General features: G+C 34.9%; 1 protein-coding gene across 1 annotated transcript; it reads left to right on the forward strand.

The window, feature by feature from the left end:
- Positions 1 to 109: 109 nt before the first annotated feature.
- On the forward strand, positions 110 to 11,444 carry LOC102080167 (adhesion G protein-coupled receptor E1). The gene is made up of 23 exons (XM_005457781.3): positions 110 to 170; positions 512 to 550; positions 679 to 1,041; positions 4,258 to 4,386; positions 4,639 to 4,785; positions 4,885 to 5,010; positions 5,232 to 5,375; positions 5,998 to 6,159; positions 6,292 to 6,441; positions 6,534 to 6,571; positions 6,747 to 6,827; positions 6,995 to 7,024; positions 7,119 to 7,281; positions 7,364 to 7,477; positions 7,575 to 7,747; positions 7,839 to 8,015; positions 8,543 to 8,746; positions 8,847 to 9,088; positions 9,193 to 9,259; positions 9,815 to 9,906; positions 10,157 to 10,316; positions 10,601 to 10,657; positions 10,781 to 11,444. Exons 1-23 carry the CDS (start codon positions 143 to 145, stop codon positions 10,856 to 10,858), a joined length of 2,964 nt encoding a protein of 987 aa, XP_005457838.1. The 5' UTR covers positions 110 to 142; the 3' UTR covers positions 10,859 to 11,444.
- The last annotated feature ends 2,712 nt before the right edge of the window (positions 11,445 to 14,156 follow it).

Raw genomic sequence — 14,156 nt, forward strand, 5'->3', positions numbered from 1 at the left:
TTAACATAGTCAACACAAGTTGGTGAATTTGCATTGCTTTTTGCATTCACATAATGCTTTTAAAAGCAATATTTGGGTGTTGTTCATGTTTTACAATGTGAACATTCAGAACAGATCTGGAGACTTGACTTGACTTGTCACTATGGATTGTGTCTTGTCACTTTTTCTGGGTAAGTGAATTTGACAGAGAAAATAAACTTTTTGGAACTGAAGGTATTAAATTGATGTCAGTGCTAATTTTAATGAGAAAACTAGATTATTAAGATGGAACAAATTTTAGTTTAGATTCTGGATTCAAAGAGACATATGTCTATTCAAATAATGGTAAATTCTAAACAGTTACTATTACTGACTACTTCAAGTAGCATTTCATAAAGATATGTGTAAATTTAAGTCAATGTTTACAATACTTTAATTGCAAAAGTTTTAGTTTTTGGTTTTTAGCTGTTGAAAAATCACCTTTTAAAGCACTGAAAACTAGTTCATTCACCAGTATTTTTCTTTTTGATAGGTTTATTTATCATACCTGTCTCTTGTGATTTTCCCCCTGGTATGTAAGATTTTCTGCTACAGTAAATACTAAAAAAACAAACAAACAAACAAAAAAAAACCACAGCAAATCCTCCAAAAATTTGTCAAATAACTACTATGATACCAATGCTTGCTTGTTATTTGCAGGTTCTTGTGACGGATACACTGCGATAAATGAACCATGGCGGAACCGAGCCTTTTTTGCATCTACCACTTCTACTGGCTTTTCCCAAAATGATACAAATTTTCTTGACAAATGGTTGCGCTTTACAGGGATCGGTGGAGACACAGTTGTTACATCATGTGTAACAGTCCAAACTAGTGCTACACTTGTCCCCATTTTTATACCATTTCCCTTACCAACTAATTTGTCTCTGTATCCGACGAATGGGACTGCACAAGGGTGTAATAAAATGAGTTTTTCACTGAGTGTGGCGCTCTGTCCAGGAGGATTCTATGTATATAAACCAGTGGATCCCCTCCCTGCTCCCAACATGGTATATGTAACTTGTGAGTAGAGACATTTTTTTTGTGTATAATTTAAATTTGAAGTTTTATTGGTTTAAAGAATTGTGTGAAATTTACACGATGTGTTTACATTTGTATTTTACAGGCAACATCTTACAAGCAAGTGTTACATTCACTGTATTATGACTAAAACAAACTATAAAAAAACACCCAAAAGTTGAAGTTTCAAAAGATCAATTCTCATTTAGACAATTAAGAAACATTTTAAACTTAATGTAACACCAGAAATGCCATTAGTGATATTTGATAGAAAAAATAATGCAAAATGTTTTTATAATAATAATAATTACAATAATAATAATTATGTAAGCCCAAACTGCATCTGAAAAGCATTCACATATTAACATTTTGGTAGTGACCTGGTGTTTTACAAATAAATGATTTTTTTTTAGTGAGTAATCAAGTAATGTGGTGCATTACTACTAGGAAAAGTATCATCTAATGTATTAGTTGTTTTTTTGTTTTTTTGAGTAACAGTAACAGTCACCTTACATTACAGTCACCTACATTATTCAAGACATGCTCAAGATTCTTTAAAACTCACTTTGAAATGTGAAACCTATGTTAACTTATATTAAATGAAATGTATTAATATCTTTGTTGGAGAAGAATTTAAATAGTAAATTAATAAGTTAATTACTTTGTGAAGATATTTTAATTTAATATAAAAATATTGTAACAACAATTTTCTATTTTCTATACTTAAAGTAATAGAAAGGTATTGCTGTTTATTTCAAAAAACAAACAAACTGCAACACGTCCTCTGGATGAAGCTGACACGGATAACAGATACATGTTCTGGTAGAATGACATTGTCATTGAATTTGCATTATTTTCTGTGCGTACCAAACACAGTTTAAAAGACATTATAGCATGATGTGCAAATCTTACAGTGCAAATTTCAAAGTCAGAAATGATCAGCAAATTTGCAAACTTCATGTGTCATAATAAACCGCGTCTTTTTCTGGGTAAGTGAACTGTATTCTTTCAAATGATGTGAGACTACTTCCGAATTTATCACCTGAAGATATCAAACTAGCTCATGTGGACTTCTTCATTTAATTTATGTAAGTGCTGTTAATTTGAATTTGAAAATTAAGTTACTAAAATTGAAAATTGTAATTTTAGATAGATGGTGAAAATCACATTTAAAAAAATATGTAAGAAATAATACAATTCAATATTGATAACATTATTATGATTTCATAATTTTAGTAAATAATTATATACGGAAAAAAGTTAAATATTATATTAATGACTTTAAATAAAATATTTCTGCAGTGCTTTGATAGGTCTACTTGTTTTTCCCAGTCAGCTCTTAAACCAAATATATACAAAATATGTTTTTTAATTGATGATTTCATTTATTAAGGAAAAATGCTGTCCAAACCAGCATGTCCATGTGTGAAAAAGTAAATGCCCCCTAAACATAATAACTGGTTTTGCCCCCTTTGGCAGCAAGAACTGGAGGTTTTAATTCAGCCACATTGTTTTCAGCCAAAACCTGTTTAGGTCACCGAAAGGTTCTCAGTCTGATTCTGGACTTTGATTCGGCCACTCCATTCGTTTTGGTATTGTTTGAGCCATTCAGAGGTGGTTTTGGTGGTGTTTTTTGGATTATTGTCCAGCTGCAACTCAAGTGAGCTTGAACAGCACAAAACGATGGTCAAATATTCTCCTTCAAAACTTTCTGGTCTAGAGCACAATTCATGGTTTTATTAATTACAGCAAGCCACCCTGAAGCTGCAAAGCAGCCCCAGACCACCACACTAATACCACCATATTTGACTCAAACTAGGATCACATTTTATGAATGCTGTGTTAGTTTTACACTAGAATAATCTGGGCATGGCTAATGAAATTGAACTTAGCTTTCCAAAAGATACGGTTAACTGTTACTACCTGTGAATTCATGACTCAATAAAGGGAGGAAATACTTCAAACAGGGCCAGGTTGGTTTGGATGACTTTTTTTTCTTAATAAATTAACTGATCATTTCAAAATATTATTTTGTATTTATCTGTATTAAAATACGTTTTCACTTTTATTTATTTGTTTGATGATCCAAAAAAATTTAAGCGTAACAAATGTGCTCAAAAACGAAGAAGTGTTGGATTGATTCAGACTGCTTATGTAGTTCCTGGGTTCATTATTTCTTCTCCTAACACTAGTCAGTTAAATTAAAAATCTTCTTTCATTACTTCACATTTTTAAAAGCACATTTTTACATCTTAAAAAAAAATCAATGCATTGTTAACTGACCTGCCTACTGGGCATGCCAGAACATTAGCTTCTAATATTAAAAACTGTGTTTTCTCAATTTTCATGAGTAGTGTTATTGTCAAATACAGTTAAAACATATTTTTAAACATGTTTATTAACTGAGGTCAAATCTCTAGCTAGTTGAACCAGTTTTGAATGTAAATCAATCAATCATCCAAACAATGTGTTAATACACTGGAGTTGAAATCTTTTTTTAGGACCAACATTTTCTCCCCTTTTGATAGTTTCTCTTTTCATTATATTTACTGATTATCTTTGTGTTGTGAGTTTATGCCTTGTGTTGATGATTTTCCTCACATATAATTTTGTAAAAGAAAATGTAACAGTGATTAAAGTAGATAGCATGACTAATAATATTCGGTAGTTACTTGCAGATATTTGTGATGGATACAACCTAAAAGAGTCTGGGAGTAAACTACATTGACAAAGTAATATGCAGCTTGCCACTGAGACGCAGTTACACAATATTCTTATAAAAGAAATATTTAAAAAACAAAAATAATAGTGGAATAACAATAAAAAACCCAAACAAGTTAGACAGAATAAAACACAAAAATCAAATATTACATTAAAACAAATGTATTCTTTGGCTGCACTAAACTTTATTTGATTAGGCCTCAGTATTTGGAAAACTAGTAAAGATGTGAAACAACTTGCCAGCTACGAACTGTTTGGTGCTTTGCACAAGCAAGTAACATACCTGTTATTGTGTCACCAAGATTGCTTTAGTTACCATACTCATTAATGTTATGAGCAATACATGCTGCATTCATGGAAATGTTTTTTAATACAAATATATATCATATTATTATTTATCCTAATTTATAAAATATACAATGCATTATTTATTAGAAATACTATAAGTGTTATATTATTTATAATATGAACATGTACCATGATTTTATATCTATTTAGATCATAGTGAGTGTACTGCAACGTCTTGTGGATCATTGGGTAATTGCACAGATGGGGGATGCACTTGCAATGATGGATATGAAATGCCTCCAGACTACCTGGCTACTTCAAATTCATATGGCTGTATTGGTAAGAAATTATAGTGCATTAAAAACAAGATGTTATTTTCAAAACAGCAATAATGATATTTTTTGATATTATGATTAATATGAAAATAATACATAATTAAAGTAATCTAGACCTATAATGTTTATACCAGTGACTGTAAAAACAGTTATTTATATGCTCATTGGATTAAACAGACACTCAGAAGCAAGTGCATCATCTGGACTAATATGTTTTTAAAGTTTGCAATTTGCTGATTGTGTATCATCTTACCAGATATCGATGAGTGCACAAGGACTAAAGGAATTTGTGGTCGTAATACCAACTGTTTCAATACAGTTGGGTCATACAGTTGTAACTGTTGGACAGGATTTCAAATGCCGACGCCAATATTAAAAAGTAAACTGTCCCCCGGCTGTGAAGGTACAAATCAAACAAACAAACAAACAAACAAACAAACAAACACAGAAATAATTCAGTTTAGTTTGTTTCATATTCACTTTTTAATTGTTCTTTGTGTAGATATTGATGAATGTCTTAGTGGTGTCTGTGGGCCATACGGGACCTGCTACAACAACATAGGAAGTTTTGTGTGCAACTGCTCTAAAGGCTTTAGGGCTGATTATAGCATGTCCCCTGTTTGCCAAGGTCTGTATTGCATGTTACAATATTCTATAAAGTGAACTACATTGGACTGTTCATATTACTGTTAATTACTGAGTGTGACTACAGAATATTTGTATGCATAGTATATTAAGAGTTGTATTAGTTTGTGTGAAAGAGTGGTTTGTACTTTTACTCACTTTAAAATCCAGTGTGAGAAGAATCAACAAATAAGTAACTAACTAGCTGTAATTTTCTAACTTCAGATATTGATGAGTGTTACAACTCAACAATATGTGGTCCATATTCTATCTGCCAAAACCTGCCTGGAAATTACTCCTGTAGCTGTAAGGTTGGTTTTGAACCAATGGATAAAACTAACCAACCCAATGAGACCAACGTCTGCACTGGTATGTGAAAATTGTTTTATTTACATTTGAAGTCACTTGTGTTTGCTCTCTCTCTTTGTCTCTGTGTGTTTCCCTGCTATTTCAAAAGTATTTATTGTGACCACTACAATGTCACAAGATTGTTATACTGAGTAAAGAAAGGCCTAGGCTGACAAAATACATTAAATCACAGGGTCATTGCTGTTTTAGTGTCAGAAGGATATGAATTATCAAAGTGTTCAATGAAGCACTGGCAATATCATGGCTTGGCTAAAATAATACAGACTTTTTAAAAATGAATTATGAAAAACATTGTCACACAATGTGGAAGCTATGCAGAGATCATATTTAATCTTTTATCGGTGGATAAAACATGAAAACATACTATCCAGATTTGGAATTGCTAGCACAATTTAGCTGCACAACCTGTCCTTGTTAGAGTTTAAACTAACAGAATAGTAATACTAACTCTTTTCCATTATTACCTAATCGGATAGACTAGCCAAGAGTCCTCCAAATATGTGTTTATCGTTGTCATAGAAACACGTCCAGGCATCTGCTGATGTAATTTTTGTTTCTCAGAAAAGAATATATGGCTTCTTTTGTTGATAACATATTTTTTTTAACTCATGTACTTCAACAGATATTAATGAGTGTACCCTACCAGTGTGTAGTACATGTATAGACATCTGCGGACCAGATTGTAACTGCTCAAATACAATTGGATCTTACTTGTGCACCTGTATCCCTGGTTATCGGATTAACAACCCAGCCTTTATAGCCAGCTATGATAACCCATGCAGAGGTTTGCGCTCTTGTTTGGTGTTTTGACATATAGCAGCTCAAATATGATTAAATGCAGCATTTTGATCAAATGATCAATAAAAACAGATTGCCTTGTGTGTGTGTGTGTGTGTATTTGCTGTCTCTACTGCAGATATTGACGAATGCACTGAGACACCCGGTATATGTGGTGAAATGACTGTGTGCACTAATGTACCGGGTACTTTTTACTGTTCCTGCCCCGATGGATTGTTCCCTACAACTGGAATCGTTGCCTGGATATTGAATGTCACATATTGTCAAAGTGAGTCAATTTCAACCATCATTTTGAATTGTTTTAAGGTTATTTATTTGGTTAAAGGACAGTTGATGTTGACATTTTTAATTTACTGACAGGCGTTGAAGATGCTCTAAATAAAGTTCCAGTTAAAGAGGTGAGACCCATTGAAATATTTACCTTTTAAAGGTGCCTTATTTTGTCACCAATGCATAACAATGTTTAAACCAATGTTTAGCTCCATTCTAATAAAGCAACAGGAAATGAAACCATGACAATTACCAGACAGTGCTTTGTAATAAATGAATACTAATACTGCACATTCAATGCAGGGTCAGACAAAAGAAATATCGTTCATCAGCAATATGCAAGATGACCTGACAAACAATACAGGTGCCTTCATACCAGAAGCGGTATGTAGTTCAAAAGTGATGCTTATGACAAGACTAAGGCAGAGTGTGCTTTGTTTTATATTCAGACATGTTTTGTAACTAAAAATAATATGTTATGTGATGTACTGAGTATACCACAGTACATTTTATCTAACATCTTCTCTCTTTTCTTCATAATGTGTTTGCAGACCGTAGCCAACAGCTTTGCTGCATCTATGGTACTTAATGTCCAGCCAAAGAAAACATACCATATTCCATGTCTGTATTTACATTTATGTGTTTCACTGATTAAAATGATTTACATTTTTGCAGGCCGTGTCCGGTGTTGGACCACGAGCCACAGAAAGCAAGGTGAGTAGTGAAGGAGATGGGGCGATGGGCAACGCAATTCTTGACCTTTCAGAGTATATCGTTGTTGCAATGACTCCACCTACCGAAAACCAAACCAAAAAGGAAGTGCACTCTTCAACAGTGGGTAAGTTAAATTCTAATATTTTGTAGCTTGACTATATTTAAAATTACTGTTTTGAATTGACTGATTGTTATCTGTTTGTAAGATCTGAGCCTGCTGGCCATTGGTCCAGGGAGTAAGGATAACTGGAATACCTCCCTCTCTGCTAATGGAAATACCATGGACTTCAACTTGCAGGCTATAGCTCATGCTAACAATGGTGAGAGAGTATTTTAAAAATTAAATATACTGACAAATCCAAACTGTTTTTATTTAATTAATGGTTTTTAATTTCTTTTCTGATGCGAAAACTCCAGGATCTGCAACAGCTGCTTTTATGACACTGAATGGGATGGAGAGTCTTCTCAGTCATCAGTATTTCCAAACAGAGAAAAAGACAGAGATGTGTTCAGATGTTATCACAGCCGTAATACCAGTTAATAACACTAACCTCACAGAGCCTGTCAACTTTACTATCTACCATAGGAAGGTACAGCTGCAGAATCTCGACTCTACATCTATTAACACAGAGGGATACAGACTTTTAATGTTTCTTGCCCATGTACACTTTGTTTTTTCAGGAAATACCAGAAACAGGAACAGTCAGTTGTGTTTACTGGAAAACCACAGAAACTGTAGAAGGAAAGTCTATGAGCTGGTCAGAGGAAGGCTGCTGGATTGCATTCTCTAATGAAAACTATACAATCTGCAGCTGTTCTCACCTTTCTACATTTGCTCTCATCATGCAGATTGGGGAGGTATATAATTTTTTCTTCTTCTTTTTTGATGAACTAATTTGTTATGGTTAAATAAATATTAAAATCCAGACAGATTTTGAGTGGTGGATGCACACACTTATTCTTTTCTTCACTTCATTGTGTTGTAGAAGTAATTTAATTTGATAAAATAACTCCTTTTTTTTCTATTAGCGAACACTCAGTGACTCAGAATGGCAATACGTAGGGAAAAATTCTTGCAAACCCAAAATCTGTTATAAGAAAATTTAGAAATTGAATACTGTACTTTGTGGAACCTCCCTTGGCCACAAACAATCTCCTTAGCTAGTGTATAAATGCTTGGTACAGGTTGATTTAGCCAGTTTATGACAGTCTTTCCAGAAGTACTTGTGATCTGGTAAGTCTATGTGGCTGGGAGCTAAAGGATTGTGAGGGGTTTGTCCCAAAGCCAACTGTGAAGGGACTTGAATAGTTACTTGCAGTGATATACTAAGAAAAATATGCAGTAAGGTCATTTTAATCACAATCTACATATGTCTCATTTTCAGCCTACACCATCGAATCCTTTTTTAGAGTGGCTGAACCGGGTATGTGTGATTATTGGACTTTTCTTTTTGGCTTTGGCCATCCTTACCTTCCTTCTGTGCAGCTGGAATCCCAAAATTAACAACACCGCCCGTCTCCACCTCTGCCTCAACCTGTTTTTTTCACAACTGCTCTTGTTGTGGAATGACAAATACACTGATAATAAGGTACAATGTGGCTAAACTACAAGAATTATCAAAGGATTCTCTTTTGTGTTCCAATTATCCATAAAGCTTTGAGTTTAAATTCATTTATCTGTCTCTACAGCTGGCCTGCACTGTCATGGCAGGACTTCTCCACTTTTTAATTGTTGCCAGTTTTGTGTGGATGTTGCTGGAGGCACTACAGCTCCACTTGTTGGTACGGAGGCTCTCCAAGGTGCAAGTCATCCGACGAGATGGCCTCCCCAGGCCAATTCTCTACCTTGTTGGCTATGGTGTTCCATTTGTAATAGTGGGTGTTTCTGCACTAATTTACTCTGATGGATATGGTGTTACCTCCTCAAATGTGTGCGTAACACATACTTATTTTCATATTTTCCCATATGATCAATATTTTTCTAGAACAGGTTTCCTTGATTGTGTATTTACTTGTTTACGTGATTCTTTTGCAGATGCTTTCTCTCTACAAAGCGAAATTTCAACTGGGCTTTAACAGGACCTATTGTTGCTGTCCTAGCAGTGAGTACATTGAGTATTTGCAACTGCGTATTGAGTATTTAAAATCCTTATTTAGAGACATGACTGTAGTTAGCTGTCATGTTAGCCCTTGGACATCTAACCTCTGTTGGACAAATGTTTTGTATTTGGCCCATGAAATGTAGGATTGGGTATAAGATTATTTTTAAAGCACTGCCGTGCCATGTTGGATTAACAACTAATTGTAATGCAACAGAAGCAATACCCCCGCCACCCCCCCACCCCCCTTACACATTTTGTAAGGGACATGTGATTCAACTCTAAAGAAGATGAGGATGACACTGAATTGTAGTTTTAAAGGCTTTGAATAAATGTTTGTAGAAAAGAAAAAGCAATAGCAAGTTTATTTGCACACTTACTCATGAGCAGTTTCTTTAGCATGAGTTGATGTCACCTTTAACCCCATCTCATGCTAACAGTAGTACTTTTTCGAAAACACTTTTTTCTATAATTAAAAGTCTGTATTATTAAGCCTGTGGCAGGCTTCTTTTTACTTTCTACACCTAGCAAATATTGTTGTTTGTTTGTTTTTTAAAGATCAACTGGTTATTGTTCCTTGCTACTCTCTGGAGTCTGAGACCCACTTTGGCCAACATGAAGAGTGATGTTTCTCAATCCAAAGACACCAGGTTTGAACATGTACTGTTTTCACTAAGGTGACAATGAAAGTGGCACCTGCATGTAAGTGCTAATGCACAATTTGTGACTTACGTACATGTCTTTATAGTGGAACTCATTGTAAGGTTAAGGTGAAGAATGGCTTTGGATAAATGAGCTGAAATCAGATGAAACAGAAAAAAAGGACAGCTTTTCTCAACTCTGCTGAATGTAAACACAAATAGTTTTTTAAAAATATATATTGTACTCTTTGTTTTTCAGGTTGATTGTTTTCAAAATCGTGGCACAGTTTGTCATACTGGGCTGTACATGGATTCTGGGCCTGTACCAGACAAACCTTTTCTTCCAGGTCCTCTTCATCATTCTCAACTCCCAGCAGGGGACTTTCCTGTACATCGTACACTGTCTGCTAAACAAGGAGGTAGACCTTAGCTTGAGCTATGCTCTTATTAAATTTTGCTCTTTCACAACGTCTCATTTAAATGCTCACACTAGGCCAATAGTAACACAATGAAGGGAGCATGAAGTAAGTTTGTGGTTATTAGCTAAAAAAATGACCTTTGCTGGTTTCTCCTTTACTGTGTTTTACAAATTTTAAGATGTACAATGTTCACAGTGTAACAATGATTATGGTTGTAAAGCTTTACATGGACTCTTTGAGTATGGAGCTAAACTATTATACTGTACTGAAACTGTCTTTACCAGGTGCGAGAGGAATACATTAAATGGTTGACATGCTCTATTGGAAAAGAGGCGGCTGAGGTAAGTCTTGTGAAAAACTCAGCACTATCCCGAGCAGTCTTAGAAATATCGAGTCCTGTCACTTTAAATCTCAGTCAGTGCACCTCTTAGCCCAGCTGTTTCTAATAAATCAATGTATTTCAGGAAAAAGATGTGGGTTCGGTCACCGAAGACTTCGACAAGCCTGAGAACCAAAACAATGAAGGGAAGAAGGACCACTAATCCTAATGAAGTGAGCAACGCTAAAACAGACGACGCTATCTGTATCGAGTTATTATCTGTGCTTTTTCTAAATTTCATTTTATTGTGTCTAGAAAGTTAACTGTACTTTATCCCGTATAGCTGCATATTGATCTATATCACTGTGTCTTTTAGGGCCCTAGCTTGCTATTTTAACTGCTTAAGAAAAATATATTTTTAATTAAACGTGAATGCAGTGACTGCTAAAGTAATGCTCTTTCACAAGCAATTATTTCTAGGTGTGTTTAAGTTTTATTAGCTGTATGTTACTGTACTAGCTGTGCTATATTACAACAGTACATGTCATGTTAACGCCATCAGTTAGGCCTGTTATTATTATTATTATTATTATGCTGTATAGATTTGAAATGTAGCTAACGTAACAGTAGAATACCATAAGTCTGACAGCCATACTGATTTTCTCACTCACTGACTAAACAGACCATCTCTGTACCTAATTTGCTTGGGTCTGGGAGCTTTCGCAAACATGTTGCTACTCACACCCTCAGAGAGTCAGGCTTGAAAAAACAAAACCTTCTACAAATAAAAACATGTGCTTCTCAGTTTATTCTTTCTTGTGTTATTTGCATTTTATTTACGTGGCATATGAGACACTTTGACGTGGCTTACACTTTACAAGACAAATTCGAGGTATATACAAAGCCAAGCATACTTTCTGATTTACATCGGCATTTAGCTTGCACACTATTTCAGAAAAATCACTCACAGGACAGAAACAAACTATTAAACTTGAATTAAGACATAAAAAAAAGAAATAAAAGGAGTGCAGGGATAAATCGTGTTTAATATGGTTTGCTGTATTGTCTGTCATTTATCAGAACGTGCATGTAACAAAACCCTGAAAGAAAGTAACTTTTACTACCCCTCAGTTTCCTTAGGATAGATAAGGTATCACATCCTTGGTTCATCATTAGTGCTTCCTTTCTTTAGGGAGAATAATCATTAATTCATAACATTAGGGTTATGTTACCCAGAACGTCAGTTATTTATTTGGGATTCACATTTATTGTAGATGATTGCATTCGTTGCTATTTGCCTTTTATCATAATTGGAAAAAATAAAGTGCTGATGATACTCCTTGCATTGGAAATTTAGAACAACATACCTTACTTTTGTGGTAAATTACAACACTCAGGATTCACTCTTGGATAATCTGGGATCCCAGGACATCTAATATCTGATTATAACCTGCACTTGTAGACTAAAACTTTTACAGTACACAGATATCATCAAGTTTACTGTAATGCATATGCAATACAAATGTCTTCCTGAAGGCTGCAGTGTTTAACCACATTATGAGATTGCAGCTTTTGTGCTTCCTGACTCAGATCAATCCAACATTTCCTTCTGAAGCATGTATTTAAAATGGTATAAAAATATAGTGATGATATCTCTAGTAGTCCATGTTATATGATAATGATATTATTAATATAAATTAAGATAAAGGAGAAAAAAACAAGTCTCTGTGCCATTCTGACACCATCTGTTAGTCAAAGCAAAGTAGTGGTGATGATATTTTGAAAGTCTACCTTACATAGCTTAATTCTCTTAAATAAAGTAATGGCTGTTAACTTAACCCTAACACTAACCATAAACAGGTTGCTGGTGTTTGACATGAAGGGGTTAACAGTTAATAACACTGCTGCTACCAGTGTTTTCTCTAAAGTCTCCAGTCGACTGTATCAGTTACTGAAAGCTACATACTGATCATGTGACACACTGAGTGATGCAGTTTTGTCAACTGCCACTAGATGTTACCATCCGTTACCAAGTTACTATCTATCTGTTTGTGTGAGTGTGCACGTGCATATATGTGTGCCTAGTTTGATGGCTATGATTGTCTGCTGGTATTGAGTATTAACCTGCATTGTACTTATACTGAAAATAAACAGTGAGGAGTAGAGTTACAGCAGGGAAACAGAAGGTGAGCTGTGCTAATTTCTTTGTATGCCAAGTTTAGTGTTTAGGTTTCAGGCCTTTTGTGTATAATTTATCAATTTAAACTATCCACAAATATTTACACAGACATACAAGGTGGTTGGATGAGCATCATATTTGGGGCAACACATGAATATGTGTAGAGAAAAAAATATCTATTTTGCCTGCTGATATTTAAAATTGTTGGCGTGATGTTGTTTGCATGCTCTTGTGTAACAATATCTTTGAAAATTTATGCATTCAAATGCCTGTTTCTGATTCCTGTTTAATGATGCATAGTGTCAGTCAGGATCAGCTGGAACTCTGCGTTCTGTCTGCTTGACTGCTGATTGGATCCCATTTGAATCTAGTGATGCTGCCCTCATCTCTGTCCAGGCATGAGGCCACTGATGACACGGCCAGCATTCACACTCTAAACCCCTCTTCCCTCTGCATAAACATTTCTGTGTGATAAACACTGAATTAATGTAATATTAATTATGACAGTTTTTCCACAAGCCTGCACCACAACTGAGAAATACAAATAGGGTTTTTTTTTCTTTATGTTACTAAAAATATTGGAGCTCAGAGATCATCCTAGGAGAATTCAGATTCGGTTAGCGGCCTAATCAGTCACTGCGAATTATATCAAAATGGCACACTACTATGCTTTACAAGGTTTTAAGACAATATAACTGTCATAAATGTAAGATAAGTTAGTTCCACATTTTGCAAATGCACCTAACTGCTTAAATATTGATTACTGTGACATTAGACAGGTGTTCCAATTTTTATTTTTTCTAAATTTCTGTAGCTCCTAAAACTCAGTATGTCATGTTTCCTGCAGTTTTTAGGCATTCATTCCCAAAGCTTTTATTTTATGCTCCAGCTTCAGCTGGAACTCACTAATTCAGTTACTGCAAATGCTTTTTTAACAAATTAATTGTAGCCTATTCTTTTATTTATTTATTATTTTATGCCGCAAACAACAATCCTGCATCATGTTTAACACACAGCTGGAATAACAGACAAAATAAGGATAATTATAAAAAGGCATTACGGTTCCCAGGGTTTGCTTCATTCTCTCTCTCTCTCTGCTTCTCTTCCACTCTCTTTGCTGCTCTTCTCAATACTATACATGGTTACCATGGAAACACACTTGCAGCTCTCGAGTCGTGAGGCCAGTCAGCTGAGATACCACGTCTGGTAAACAATCCCGCAATCTGAACTGCTGGGTGTGTGTCAGAGTTTGTCAAGGCATGTAGGCATCAGCCAAAGGTCATAAGTGCCAGAAAGGTGGCCGGAGCAGGGGTTCAAACTGAGACAGCTAATGTGACAGTGC

This window comes from Oreochromis niloticus, linkage group LG4, assembly GCF_001858045.2.
Source record: "Oreochromis niloticus isolate F11D_XX linkage group LG4, O_niloticus_UMD_NMBU, whole genome shotgun sequence".
Taxonomy (NCBI): domain Eukaryota; kingdom Metazoa; phylum Chordata; class Actinopteri; order Cichliformes; family Cichlidae; genus Oreochromis; species Oreochromis niloticus.